General features: G+C 46.4%; 1 protein-coding gene across 1 annotated transcript; it reads right to left on the bottom strand.

Moving 5' to 3' along the window:
* Positions 1–3,085: 3,085 nt before the first annotated feature.
* On the bottom strand, positions 3,086–14,702 carry Cox10 (Cytochrome c oxidase assembly factor 10). The gene is made up of 7 exons (XM_050176918.2): positions 14,623–14,702; positions 12,803–12,918; positions 12,374–12,659; positions 9,858–9,982; positions 9,317–9,387; positions 7,088–7,320; positions 3,086–5,474 (listed from the first exon to the last, which is right to left on the bottom strand). The coding sequence occupies exons 2-7, from the start codon at positions 12,902–12,904 to the stop codon at positions 5,029–5,031; spliced, it is 1,263 nt and encodes a 420-aa protein (XP_050032875.1). The 5' UTR covers positions 12,905–12,918; positions 14,623–14,702; the 3' UTR covers positions 3,086–5,028.
* Between the last annotated feature and the right edge of the window lie 986 nt (positions 14,703–15,688).

Genomic DNA, 15,688 nt, shown 5'->3' with positions numbered 1-15,688 from the left:
TAATATATGTGTAGGTTCGTGCAGGTGCCTGTTCGGAGTCTATGCCAGCTATGCAGCGGCATCCTCCGTATTTAGTTTTCTACGGGGTGGTGCATATCGCAAGCGACTCGCTCTGCGGTGTATATTGTTCAGCATGACTGAATGCTCGAGGTCGACTGCAGTCTGTTCTTCTGTTATCCGTGATGCCAACTTGGTCCGGTATCCCGACGTACTGTTTTGGCAGTGAAGTCCTCAGTGTCCTCCTTGGGTATTTGGGCTAGGAGTTGTGCCACACGTCTTCCGATTCCTCCCTGCAGACCTGCTGGGAATCCGTGAGGATAGTCAGTGCTTTATTTGCGTGTTGGCATTCGCGAATGGCTAACGCGATGGCAAGCTCTTCGGCTTCCGTGACCGTGCAGGGGCGGGTCGATGCACCTGTGAAAGACTGCCGTCCAGCGCAGCTTCATCGTGATCTGCAGTTCTGGTTCGCCGGCACTGTGTGAATTAACAACATAGCCAGAATACAATAGGGCAGCCCGAAAAGAGGAAAAAGGGGCGACCATTAAAAAGGCACACGGGGGTGGAGTTCCCTAGGAGATAACAAACGACAGAGAACTGTGCCTGGAGGTGTGCCTTCACGGCAGCACGGCACATACTGCAGCAAAGGCGCACCTCAAGACGAAATTCGCATATAACCCGCACTCCATTTTACTGCAAATTTTTAAAGACTTTTGCTGCTGCTTACACGCGCGAAAACGCTGTAACTAAATCCTACACAACTAAACCCAATGCGTACAAGTGTCTTTATACCGTCATTCTCTCGAATGTGTATTCTCATTCAGGTCACTTCTATATATATCCTGTAAAAAGCTTACATTTATGCAGTACAGTGCATGCCCACAAGATAAATGTGCCGAAGTGCTAACAGCAGCTCACACGAATTCACATTGCGAGACGTTGATGCAGCAACGTCATGAGGACGAAGCTGAGGTTTCATGTTTATTGAGAAAAGGGTAGTGATGATAGAATGTATTTAATGAGAGAAAGGCAGATCAGGTGCGCTGGATTAGCTTTCTATTTGGCCTGCTACTCCGTGTATAAAAAATGTAGAAGGAAAGAGGAAGGAAGTGCGGTTGAAAAGCTCTTAGTATACAGAGAGAAGTACGACATGATAGAGACTGGCAAGTTTGTCTAATATTTGCCCGTCTCATTCCCACGTCTTCAGTGACAACAGTCACGTTTAATGGATATCGTGTGACGATATATCCTATGGAAATCCACTGCCAGGACATGGGTATCCTTGAGATGTGTTGAGTGCGTATCTGCAGACGTCCCTCCCACGATTGCTTGGCTGCATTTTCCCTGTACTGTTGACATCCCTAGCGTGTTTGAGAGGTACATCATAGGGACATGCTGGGTACATATTACGGATATGTCCAGGCCTTTTCCACAATGTTTCCTATGTTCTGTCTTTCACACCGCACAGCGAGCAACAGATGCAATGGGCAGAGTGCGCACGCATAAAGAACAGGTAGATTAATTGCGTGCACACATTATAAGCACATGCACGTGTGTAGAAATGCAGCGCACTTCTTGCTCTTCTAAGCCTGCCGCCAAGCATAAGTGGCTTATTGAACTAACTTCAGGACACTAACTTCTTTTATACCCCGCACCATCATTAAATGGAAGAGCTTGCCTTCTGATGTTGCCACTGAACATGACCGTCTAAAATTTCACAACATGCTAAACACTGTTAATTAGACACCTTTTTTTTAGTTTTTCGTTTGTTGCAAGGTACTAATAAAGACCTGTATTAATACTGCAGTCTATGCGAGCGCCCGTATTTTTGCCATTTGATTGTGCTCTGTGCATAACATTTTTTTAGTATGTTTTATTATTTTTGTATGCTTTGTTTCTTATTAGCGAAACTCTGTTGGCATAACTGTAATCACTTTTATGCTTGTACTGCCCCCCCTCCCCACTTTGGTAATAACCTCAACTGAGGGCCTTTAAGAGTATTGTGAATAAATAAATACATAAATAAACTGAAGTTCTCAAAGTAAATAGCTCAGAGACAGGTTGAATCCACCATTGGACACGTAATAATATTTTCTGTGTGCAGGCTATTTGGCAAGACAACAGCAGCAGCCATGGTCAGCAAAAGCCAGGAAGGATCGCATGGAAAGCTTCCCTTCAAGAGACATTAGCAGTTGCTATAAATTCTCGACGTGTGTCGTCCTAAATTTTGATTATTATAGTGCTAGGCATGGGTGGCGATGCCACAGGAAAGTCCAAAAAAATTGGTTGGCGACTGCATTTGACATTTTTGTTACCATAGTATAATATTTTGAGGTAACTACGAACAAAAATTTGCTTCACTCTACAAAAGTTGGATGCCACATTTTCGGCTTCGTTATAGCAGTGGAGTACTCCGTTTGGAGTAGAGCATGGCCAAGCAAAATATTACATTCACTTTTATATCCATGTTCAACTTTGATCGCAGGCACGCACGGAATGTCAGGTGGAACTTGGATGCATCAACCGAGTACTGTGTGTCGCAAGATGAGCCTACAAGTGAGAATTGGGTCCCTTTTCAAGCACAGACTACCGTCTTTACTTGTGCAAAGCACAGGCACGTACCCAGGGGGAGAGCCAGGGGGGCCTGGGCCCCCACGAAATTTAGCGGCATACACTGAATGTACCATTGAACATACCACTGAATGTAAAAGTTTACGTATCTTGTGGCTCTTCCCTTATGTGTTTGGGAAAACTCGAAACCGTCGCACGTGAAGTTGCGTCGATTCAGCATCGGTTCCGAGCAACCAAAAGCACCGTCAAACGCTGCCGGACTACTTGCATGGCGCCGTAACGCATGTGCAGCAGCCATGTGCTCGGAGCTTTCCCTTCATTGCCACAGAAAGTTGTCCGCGAGTATAGTGCCATCTAAAAGCTACTTACAGAATTTAACTAGCACCCAGGCACAATGCTTAACAAAAAATTTCTTTCAAAATTTTCATGCTTCAAAGCGTGGGTTTGGGCCTTGCACAAGTAAATGTGGCAACTGCTGATAATGTGTGTTCAAAAACAAAGAAGACAAGTAGACTGCTGATCAACAAGCCCATCTTTATGCGCCACTAAAGATGGTTCAATCAAGTCTAGTCAACAAATCCAACAGAACATACATCTAAGTCTGAAAAAAAAAAGGGTGCCTGCATGCCAGGCAGTTGGCACCAGACAGATTTATTCACCGGACGCATATATTCATTAGAAACTTCAAAACCATGGGGATAACTTTGTGAAGAATTTGCAATGTCAAACCAAAATCACTTGCACATCAGCTTCTTGTCCATACTAATGATGATTAGATTGGCTAATGCAGCTTTATCACATTGGATATAAATCCTAATGCATATTTTCAAACACTACACTCACTAAGCCAGTGATTGCAGTGTATCACTATCGGGTGGATACAGTGCAAGCATTAACAACTATGAGTTTTACATACAAGCCTGCAGTATATAATTGTTTATGCACGAACAAATGTTACCAAGCATTTGTGAAACGCATATGTTCGTACAGAGAGCTTGCATATACTGTATATGTCAAGCTGCAGCTCCAATGGCAGTGCGGACACCGAAGCCAAACACCTTTTTGAAAAGCTGCACGTAAACACGTGGTATTTTTCTCCATAGTGAAGCAACTAACACGCCATTAGAACATATAAAGCAGGGCTCATAGCAGCTTTCCTTATTATTTTTTTTTTTTTGTTCAGACAGTTGCAACCACTACTCTGGAACTCTCCAAAGACCACGACTACACTCAGTTCCATTCCCAGTTATAACAAACATGGACAATATAAAAAGTCAAACACAACAATATTCTAGGCACTCATCAGATGCCACAAAAAGTTTGGTTGCCAATGAAATACTCATAGCGAGGACCAGATTAAATGTTAACAAACTTAACAGATCACACAAAACTGCGAGAGAGCCTCAACACCTAGAAAAAAAGCAAAAGCACGTGTTAACTGCATCACTGACCCGACTTGTCAGCAATTGATCACTGTTCGGCACGGACGGATTTCTTACACTTTGCACGTATGCAGGCAGCAAGAAATGTGACATGCCAGAAGCAAAAAGTTATGTTACAATTAATGTCTGTACAGATCTACGTACCTACTATGTACAGTACGTACAGGCTTGCACAATGACCGACTGTGCAAGCTGCAACCCGACCGTAAAACAAACTGCTAAGTACGAGCTCCAGACTAGCATGCACTGTGCATGATTCCGGCGAAGCAAAATGCCTTCGTCCGTGTTACATGGCTTAAATTACGCATCATTGGACATGGCAAGTGAAATATCCTACGGACAGGCGTGAAAATGTGCACCACAGGATGTCATAGGTGTTCGAATGCCTTATGACAAGGCATGTAGGCACGTAGATGAAATGATTCTTGCAACATGACAATGCTCCCGCGTCTGGTGTCGACAACAGCTAACATATGAATGAGGCGCTTGGTGTGCAAAACTGTGCCAATGCTGCATTCAGTCACGTCTTGTGGCCTGGGCTGTGGGAATGACACCGACGCTTGCCTATGCTGCCTTCAGAAGAAGCATCTTTAGTTTCTTGGTGAAGTGTGGTGTGCTCTGATAGCACCGTGAAATCAGTACTCAGATGGTTAACTGACTGACAGCTTCACTGTCTAGCAGCTTCACTGCTCATGCCATCTTCACAGATAGTAAAAAGATTCTGTCCTCTCATTTGAAAAACGGAGCCTCTAAAATACTTCTGCTGGATGACAGAAAATAAGCAGGCGGGTCTTGCGCTTGTGTAGCTGTGACCGTGACAGACTCACATTCTCTTCAGGACCTGCTAGATTCTTCATTGAGCTCCAGCAGGCCTCAAGGAGATCTGTCAGAACCGCTAGCGTGAGACCCTTATAGCTTACCAAAACCAAAGGGTCACTAACTTTCCGCAATCATGCATGTACAGATGCCTCTGTTCAGATACCCCAAAACTAGTCACCCAGGCCTAAGGTAGAGGCCCTCAGGAGCCTCCCGTAGGTAGCGCAGGCGGCAACTGCTTTGCAGCACTTGACGTCTGCTTCGTACTTGCACCGTCTCGCCGTTTGCTCACTAGCATGAGCACAATCAAAACCGGCAAGTACAGCAAGCTCAGCCGAAACAAGGCACGCGACGTCGCACTGTCAGGTTCGCGGTAGAAGTTCCACGCACGGTACAGCAGGTATGCGTTGAGGGGCAGTGAGGTGGCAGCGAAGGTCCACGTAGTCAGATCACTCAGAGGCGCTGCAGCAGTGCACAGTGCTGCGAGGAGGATGCTGTGTCGGAGCGCAGTGCGTCGGCACAGATCTGGGTGGGTCACCGACATCATGCGGTAGCCGGCTCGCGAGTAGTCGGGCCGCAGGTTCCACGAGAGGGCGTTGAAGTGCGGGAACTGCCACGAGTAGAGCATCGCTCCCAGCACGCAGGCACCTGCACATGGCAACACCAAGATCAGCCTCCTCCAGCCGCGCTTCACTTTCGCCAACTGCGACACAATTGCAGCCAAAGCGTACATGCATGCGTGGGTTATTGCAGAGGTGGGATAGGGATTTTACAATTGGCATCAAGAGTTTACAGACTGCAGAGTTCAAGAAGACATCAGATTTCCTGGCAGTTTGTAACATTAGCCAGCAAAATCACACTTCACCATTTTGTTCGCATGCAAGTCCAGGCTGCAAACCGGAATATACCAAGCTCTGTGGCCCTGATCCCAAGATCCAGAAACTTTTGACGCCACCTGCACTTGGATTTGAATAACTGCGAGCTTCATGAAAGTGAGCGCATGGCAGATAGCGTCCACGGTACCATTAACAATACAATGTGACCCAAACTGAAAGCAAAGGTAAAGAGCAAGCACTACAGTTTCCTTGTCTGCTGGCACAGCCTCCGCACCACAACATTCTCTTTGGTAATTTTATTTCACTAAATTTCAGCGCAGTGGCAGCTACATTGCTGCTGCATGCAATGCAGCATGCTTATCACCTGGCAATCAATCTCATTGCTCGCTCTTATCACGCCGCAAACTTTGCGATGTAAGATTTTGATACTAACAATTTCAATTCCAGGCTGCACCACAAAGCACGAACTGACATAAATGCGTGAAAACTCAGCAAAGAGCGCTTGACTCTTGACGACCAACTATAGATGTCTCCCTGCAGTAAGTGCTTTGCAGTTGACAGATCAGCAACACTCTCTCTCATTCCTTTAAATTCTGGCTGCAGCATGTTTTTGTAGGCAAGGAACAAGGCTATCTGCCATCTGCTTGTGTGTGCCCTTTCTGTCACAAAAGCATGACATTCGGATTGACACGGCTTGCCTTCTGGCAGCACCCATTGATTAGCTGCGACTGATGGGCAAAACCATTTACCTTGGTCACATGAGCAAACTTGGCAAGACGCTTGGTGGTCAATTGCATGAGCATTGCCATTAAGAGAGAGGAAAGAGGCTTTATTGGCAAGGAATGTGTATAAAGTGAGGCTTCACACTTTGATGAGGCAAAGCGAGTTCAGTAAATGCCTTTGCTGGTGGCTATGTTCTGTAGAGACTGACACTAAGCTTTTTTGAGTGACAGCCTGCAAAAGACACTCACAGTGAGTGATGCTCGCTCTCGTGACATTTATGTTTTTTCGTGCACACTGCGACTTCACCGAGATCTTCGTGCCACTGCGTGACTCTTGAGCAGAAGCTGGAAGACGCATTGTTCATACCTGCCGAAAGCTTTCGGCTGACTAAGCTGACCTCCTTTCCCTTTTTTGTGATAAAGAGACAAGGATGGGCTTCACTGAGATGGGATTGCCTGGGCATCTTTTTTTACAACTATGTGGACATAAAAAACAACTAGGACGCTATTGTCAGGACTTCTATGGCACATCCACTTCAATCAAATTACCAATCATATAAAAATGTTTTGTCATCCCATTCTCTTTTGCTACAATGAGAGTTCACTGCAATACAGTAAGGTTGAAAGTAATCTATGACACTCTCGGGTACCATTTATACTACAGGAGGTGGCTTAAACTACTGCAATCTAGAGTTCATCGTACCAGCATCCAAGGTGCCCGTGCAGGCAGCCCATCCCATGAGCGGTGGGATGGCACCCACCACGGATCCCAGCCAGGTGTTGGCTATGGAGCAGCGCTTCAGCGGAGTGTAGGCGCACGTGTACAGCAGCAGGTTCGCACCACCCAGCATCGCTGTCAGGCCGTTGGCGCCCGCCGACAGCAGCCAGAGGCCCAGACCCGCCGTGCTTGCCGCAAAGCCCACGGCATGCAGGGGGCTACAGGGAGCACACCATGCCCGCCGCAGTCAAAATAAAGTTTGCACCAATGGCAGATGGACAACATGTGTATGGTCATCAACAAAAAGGCATACTACAGGTACTAGTATCAGCAGAGTAGAACCTTGTACATACACTTTGAAAAGAAACATACTAGCCAGGAAAACATATGGCCAGAAGGCACTAAAAAAATTTGGCAGACTCGGCTGTAGTTGACATCTACGTAATGCAAAGCGCTGTGCGATCAGCAGCATTGCAGCATGGGACACCGATGTGCGCCGATCTGGTGGGGCCCAAGCGGCCTGAGATGCGTGTTTTCATTTTTGCGACTTCGGCAAGCTTCCTTTCGGCAAGCGTCGTGCGAATTTGCCACGATTCTCCCAATTTGAGAATTTTTGAGAGCTGGCCACAAACACCGACCCTGATAATGAAACAGCACCTGCTTTTTACCAACGCCATCGGCCTGCACAGCGCCAGCGATCGCTATGGATGAGTGGTAGTGGAGTCACACTATGCACGACGCATGCTTTCTCCTGTCGCGAAGCTTGGCCTCATGATGACCCACCTGCCACAAAGATGGAAAAGCCCTTCTATATTAGAGGAAAACTGTAAAGCAAAGCTTAATAAGCAATACACAATTGCCATGAAACACAGGTGCGCTGTTAAACTGGGAACCTAATTCTCATTTACTACAACATGAGGGCACTAATTCTTTAGCTTCGGAGGAGAGAAAGCACTTGATTCTATTCAACAGATATTCGATTGATAGAAGAATATTTTCCGGACCTTCATATAGTACTACAAGAACTGAGCTGTTATCAGTGCAGGTATCGCAATTTGAAGTTCCCTTTACTAAGAGCAGACTGTACTCTATATCTTGATTTCTACGTACCTAAGTTAAATACAGCTTGATACATTCTTGTTATGCAATGCTAGGAGATTCCCAAGCATGAGCAGCACCGTGTTTTCTTACCCAAAATTTGTAAGCATAAAATTTTCTGCAAAATCTTCCATTATCTGATATTTGGCATTCTTTTCTTGATTCGATTCGAAACGTACTATTCTGTATTCACATATCTCTAGTAATTTATGTATATATAACTTAGCTTAGAATTTATCCCTAGTGTCCCTTGAACATTGCCTTCAAAAAGAATTTATGCCAGTTAAAGCTCAAATAAATTTTTCTTTTGCCTGTACCTAATGTGATAGCAACACAGCTGCATCACTGTGATGTCGCGCTCAGCAGCTTTTCCATGAAAAGCTGCTACTTAAGTTATAAGAGGTAGCTTTCACGTGCAATCCACGAAACGAGACACAAACAAACTATGGCTAACCAGATTCTTTCATTTCTTCTTTCACCATTTTTTTAGATCTTTTGGCACGATTTCAGCTTGCACACTTAGTTTAGGGCATCGGCTGTCTTTGGCGATCATGTAAGCGGTGTTGCCAAGCAACCCTCTTCCGTTATTACTCGAAAGAGACAGTTTACTGTTCGAGTTTCATCTATCTGTGATAGCATCTGCAGGACACTGTAGGGCATCAGTGCCAGTAAAGAAGGGCTGAAATGGGGGGCATGGTATAATGACACACAGACATTACACTTCTGTCCAACAGCTTCCTTCACTTCATTCCCCATGTGGGAGCACCACAGTCTACGCAAACAATTAACGCAATCAAAGTTTTTATAAGGGAGCTGCTGTGCAACCTTTTCTAGAGTTGTTTTAGGTTGATGCCCCACTCATCTGTTTGTCATGATTCTTGCAGATGAGACAGGCTTTCCGCAGCGCTTTTTGGTTTTACATGAAAGGAAACTGCCCCAGTGAGCCAAATGCTAGCAATGCCTTCCAAAGAATCCATATAGACTCCATTCGTAGCACTATACTGCAGTCCAATGGATGGGCGACAACATCACCTCCCAGCCCCTCCTCCCATACTTCTGAGCAAACAGTCGTCTGGTCATCCTGCTTGTTACCGCTTATGACAGTGCAGAACATACCTGAGGAATCCGCGCACCAGGACTCGGTTCTTTGTCCGGTTCATCTGGGAGTCATACGGCACCTCCAGGAACTGGGTCAGACAGACAAGGCAATAATGCATTGCACACTGTTGTGACAATACAATGCACAATGTTGCACTGTGACATCATGGCGCAGAAGGTGGTCCTGGTGAAGCAGAACATTGTGGTGTTTTGGTACTTGCTCTGGCTCGCTACGTTGGTCCGCATAACGAGTAAGAGCAAGGCAGATGACCGAGCAAGCCAGAGCGAGTGCCAAAACATTGTAACCTTCTGCTCCCACGTGACCACCTTTTGCACCGTGATGTCACGACACATACACCTAGTATTGGGAAACAAAACCAAAACTAGTTTGTAGAAAAGATATAAATAGTAAATTATTAAGTATCCTCAGATGCTTGGCAGAATTTCGTACATGTATTTCTTTCTTTCTTCTTCTTTTTTTTTTTTTTTTGCTTGCCAGGACGCTTTGTCCAGATGAATTCACCAAGAACAACAGGATGCTCTCGGCCCCACAACACACCTGGTTAATGGCATTTGCAGCGCACGATGTGAGCGTTGTTCCAGCCACAGTGAAGAGCACAACCCAGGGGTCAAGAGCTCCGGGAGCCATGGCGTAACCAGCCAGCGTCGTCGTCACTACCAGACCTGCACAGAGGGTGAGCTCAGGCATTTTCACAGGAAATACATGTAGCCAAGTTCGCCACACTCGGTGTCAGTCCTGTCTCTAACTCATACTCTCACCCCTTTGCCACAATGAGAAATGTGGCACAGCATAGGGCTTTCACCTTGCAGCTTGTGCAAGGCCTTCATCTTTAGTAAGAGTGTTAAAAGGCACTGAACCACCCCTCGGGCTTGGTGAAATAACATATTCTGTGGGTAGCATACGCTGTTGTGAACATCTCAGCCAACTTTTGCTGTCGTACGCGGTGCATGGAGCTCACAAGTGGAGCGCAAAGTCACCTTTCTCTCAAATGCTCTCTTTTCAAACAGAAGCCTGCTCCTCACTCTCTTTTGAAAGCTTTATTTTGTAATAAAGCGAATTCACATACGCAGCTGCTACTGGTAGCTGCGGTCAGCCATGCAGCGTAGATACCGCAGCCGCCATGGGGTGCCACCACGAGTCCACTGGCTAAGTGCACTGCGACTCGCTGAGGACAACCACGTGTGGCTTATGTTTAGTGCGTGGTAGGCACCAAAATCAGAATTCGTGGCATCTACGTTAACATCCAAAATGAAATTTGAACTGTGTGCCACGGTGACATTTACAAGGCACAGTGTAGTGAGCACAGCCCACTCCACCGTAGCTTTCGTAGTGCAAGGCACTGAAGAAGTTACGGAAGCACAGCGAAGGCCGTGTCTGATTGCCAATAACTTTGCTTCTGGTGAATGCACTGAAGTACTTCTTTCTGCAAAGTATTTCTGATACGGCCTATTTTCACTTCAAACGCCTTTCTCTGCTTTGATAAAAAGCGGTTTAGGGCCCCTTTAAGGTAGATCAAAGTGCAGAGCAATGATCACTGCCATTTTCTGTGCCACAAGGCAGTCATGACACTGTGAAGGCACTGAAGTAAAAAAATCGGTCATGAGATGAATGAATGAATTATTAACCCATGATTTTCTGCTCGAAAGTGTAAATGAGCACAGAGAGAAAAAGCTCAAGAGAGCTTGAGAGGCTCCCGAGCCCTGCATCTCTTGGTAACAAGTGTGACAAGACCGCAGGAGCGTGGCAGGTGTAGAAATGAATGCATTAAACTAACGAAACAAATGTATACATGAATAAAAAAAGCACATTCCCACTGAAACTAAAACAAAGTATGCACCAGTACACCAGTAAATAAAATTCTGGGTCTTTACGAGCCAAAACTAGGAATATGATTATGAGGCATGCCGTAGTGGGGGGGGGGGGGCTCCGGAATAATTTTTACCACCTGGGTTTCTTTAATGTGCACTCAATACACGGTGCTTGCGCAATGCTGCATTTCGCCTCCATCAAAATGCAGCCGCCGCACCTGGGATTTGATCCCATGCCCTCAGACTTAGCAGCGTAATGTTCAATCCACTGTGCCACCAGAGGGACTAAAATGCCAGCAGAGATAATTAATTGAGAAAGTTGGCTAAATTCGATCCAATAAAGGATAACAAAGATAAACCATTGCTTTCATTAGTAGGAAGAGCAGGCACACACAGTGGTGCAGCATATGAACACCAAAATTAGTATGCAGTGCTGCAACACAGAAGTACAACTGAGTAAACGAAACCTATGGGTCTTGGCTTGGGAGGCCAGTGTCGCAATGAAGGAAGGTAAAATAGTTAAGTGACGCTGGCAACAATTAGCTGTGTATGTGCATATAATGCATTTCGTTGGGCTAGTTGGCGAGACACTGCAAGCACGCACAGTTTGATATTGTTTCCGTCTTTGCGCTGTATGTGCAAAGCTCGTACCAGCAGTCCAGCGTGCAGGAGTGGTATGCTGCCGAGGCCCTTGTCACTGCCTATCAAAGGAAGCTGGTACGGCACAGTTGCTCGGGAGCTTGCACTGCCAGGTGGACAAGGCTGTGCCACTTGACGGCATATCTATGTGCTATGCGCAGCTCCCCCCTTTCTCCTGATTTTGCACGATGACAGGGGGAGCCAGAATAGGCACCAGGAACGTTTCTTTATTGGCGCGTGTCCTGGCACAACAACGCAACTATTTAAAATGCGTCAAAAAAGCCTGCGTTCTTGTGCATCCTGTCATCAGGCAAAACCATCAGAAGAGGGGAGCTATGCAAGGGGGCATGGCTATGATTGTGAGTGGTGAAACCCTGTCCACTTGGCAGCGTATGCTCAAAAGCATCCCAGCTTGCGCCAGTAGGTGGGGGCGCCAAGGGTCTCGGAAACACACTGCTTCCACGCTCTAAACAGACGCACTGGGGGCTGTACTTGCTATATGCATAACCGCTGAGATCTGTGTCCTCCCTCCCTTCTCCACCCCAAGCCATCTCACCTGTCACTTCAGTTTCAATGAAGCTTTTGCATCCAGCTAGCCTCCCCTACCTGTGAGCCGAATCTTGCTCAGTGCCATGTAGTAGTGGGGCAGTCGTGCAGGGTCCAGGTGGCGCCGGTGCCACTCCTCGCCAGACTCGTTGGGTGCTTGCTGGACTGGTGGGGGGAGCACGATGTCCGTGCCGTGGCTGAACGCGGAGTCTGGGACGCTCATCAGGCGGCCTGCCCTGGCCACGAACAGCACCGGAGGCTCCGCGCAGGCGATGGGAGCAAGCTCTTCTCCGGCCTTAGCTTCTTCCACGGCCACCTTAGGCACTGTTGTGCTCGCTTGTCGAACCTGCAGTGCCAAGCCACCAACGACATTTTTATTGCAGAGGCCAGAAAGACCAAAGAGGCAGGTCACAGACAGACAGACAGCAGTGTGCATCAAAGCAGTGGATTTAGGCCTGCCGTTTTCACCACATTGCTCAGTTTGCTTACATTGTGCGGTCGGTAGACACTGCGCAGGTACCGAATGCTGCCCCTGGTTTTCAGCTGGGTCCGGGCCAGGCTTGGCAGCGACAGCATGGCTAGGCCCGACATGCCTTTGCCGTCACCTGCAAGCACCATTTTCCAAAGCACATCTGTATCTTGCAAGCAAAGTACAATATCACACAGGCTGCCTCAATTACAATCACTTCAACGTGCACTGATGAAGGAGAGATCCCTCCTCGATGTTTTAAATTGCTCTTCTCGTACCTCAACTGCACCTTATGCTCTTTCTTCTAGAGTCTATGAGCCAGTGACATTCCTCGCTGGTACATCAAGCAGCAGCAGCATCTTCGGAAGAGTAACCACAATTTGAGGTACATTGGGCTGCTCACAGATGCAAAGGGTGCAGCAAACTTATCAGGAATAAGGCACAGTACGCAGCGAGTACCACATGATGCCACGTGTAGGGGCAAGTGCCATCTGCTGTGTCTGGTTTATTATCTCAATTCATACTAAATATTGTTTTGTTTCCCTGGTAGACCTCAGAGAGCTCGCATCACTAAAATTATGTTAAATCGTCATTATTAAAATATGAACAAACATTTATATTTGATCCACCATGAAAGGCTCCCAGTCAACCTTTATTGTAAACTTTTCATTATTTGAATTCCCCACATATTTGGTGGTAAACATTTTTTGTGCGTGATCCACCATTCCACGCCACCCCAGTCTACCTTTATAGCAAATTTTCACTTTTTAAATGCCCCACGTTTACTTCAGTGCTCCGTCCTTTTGACATACACAAATGCAAAAGGTCAGAGTTGAAGTTGAAGTCAGCCGGCAAAATAAATGAAAGATGGGTATGTTTGTCAACGACGTAACATCCAGTACCGCACATGCCTGCCAAGTTTTGATCATGTCACAGCCTGAGATTGTGCCGCAGAACTGGGAGCACTGGAAATGTACTTTCAAGGGGTGATACATGCACAAAACATGCAAAAAAAAAATTACTTTATTCACATGCTGAATGTCTTTCCGAGCTGAACTGACTGAAATGATCTATTCTTGGTCATTATCAAACAGTGGCAGCTTTCTCCTGGTAGTTGGTAGTGGCATAATAAGCAGATAGTACAGTTGGTCGAAATTTAACTTTTTCACCAAAGCTCAGCCAACGCGACCCGCCAAAAGGACCGGTTATCACCTAATCGTCAGTGATGAATGAGACATCGCGAACTCGTCTACGCACCAGGTCCAGACGGGTAAAACTAGGTGTAAAACCAGCGTGTTTTAAAAAAGGCCAGATAACACGAAAACCGACACACCAGTGACGTACAAAAGCTATGCGTTTGACGTATGGCATGCGATTTCAATCGGTGATTGACTCTGGGCCGGGTCAGTCGACTTGGATCGCACACGGGTGCGATTAAGAAGCGCTTTAAAATGACCGGACGATGTACCTGGTGCACGATTGCCGGCTAGTTCGTGCCGCATGACCCGTTATTTCATGCAAAGGTCAGCTGGCAAGGTCAGAAAGTACATCGCAGAAGACCTGGTATACTGAACCGACCGTTGCGCGGCAGCTGCGTTCGCACAATATTGCCGCAATTTGGTCCTGTGCGTTAAAATGCCATGCTGCTTGAGTCCCATCGAAGAATTGTAACACATATTCCGAGCGAATGCAGGCGCAATGCACGACTGCAGTGGCGTCCGCGCGTCACACCGAGCATATGAAACGAATCAAGCCCGTCAAACACCCTCCCAGTTGGCGCAGCGCTTCGCGAACTTTTCTAGGCAGTTCAGGCTCTATCCAATGGAAGAAAATGAATTACCGGTGACCGTGACCACGCTGCCGCATTGTCGAAAGAATAAAATAAATATCTGCAGACGTCGGCCATGACGAACTTCAGGTGACAGCGATGATGATAGTGATAAAAGCGTAATCCTAAATGTCGTTTATTGAAGTAGTTATCGTTATTTTTTATTTGAAAGAGTTTCACATAACAAGAGATATTTTAAAAGTAAAGTCAAGTCATGTTATTTGAGTAAAATATCCCGTGATGCCAATTCACAACTTGTCAAAATAAGATATGTTAAAGCACAAAAACAATATTTTTCGATATCATTTTTATGTTCATCTTGTTAATTTGTTAATTATTTAGCGAATTTTACCTTCTTTTTATTTTATTTTTTTGTTTTGGTTTCGATTTTTGATGGCGCGCTCTAACAAAATTGGTGGTAAGCGTGCCGGTTTCAATGTTTTCTCAGAAAATAATGGCACATTCTTATACGTTACCGGTTGCTCTGGTTGCTCTCCCAGTCAGTTGTAATATCCGCCAGCTGTGCACGGCGGTGATCCAGCTGTAGCACGTGCACACACAGGCGCGGATCAAGGGGCGAGATCGCGCAAGTGTCTCGCTTTCTGAAAGTTCACCCCGCCTCCTGCGTCAGTACGATCCTTTGTAGCCTCTATATCAATACTGAGTACGCGGTGTTCAGTTAGCGCGCCTTCCTCGTCGCGCTGACGATTTCCGACGAAAGCGCGGCTCGGCGAGTTTTTTACATGCTGGCCGCTTCTCTTCAATACTCGTTAACATTTCTTGTCTCTCCGAAGCATAAGAACAGCAACAGTTGGAAAGAAGGTCTTCGCGAGTTTGCCACATGCATACCCAAACTTTAGGGGGGGTGGGAGGGGGATCAGGTCATCCACTACTGGAGGCGCACATGTGGATTCACGCACACACACTTGTATCCTATCTACATACAAGTGTGGCGAAATCATTGTTGATAATACGTGTCCAAACAACCTGCAACTGGGAGGGGTCTGCATGCGCTATGCTTGCAAAGCTCGTAAGGAAAAGAAGTTATTGAAAACATTTTGTTACCGAAGACATGGCC

The sequence above is a fragment of the Dermacentor andersoni genome, chromosome 8 (genome assembly GCF_023375885.2).
Source record: "Dermacentor andersoni chromosome 8, qqDerAnde1_hic_scaffold, whole genome shotgun sequence".
In the NCBI taxonomy this organism is placed as follows: Eukaryota; Metazoa; Arthropoda; class Arachnida; order Ixodida; family Ixodidae; genus Dermacentor; species Dermacentor andersoni.
Note: the sequence above shows the minus strand (reverse complement) of the source record. Positions and strands in the feature narration are given on the sequence as shown.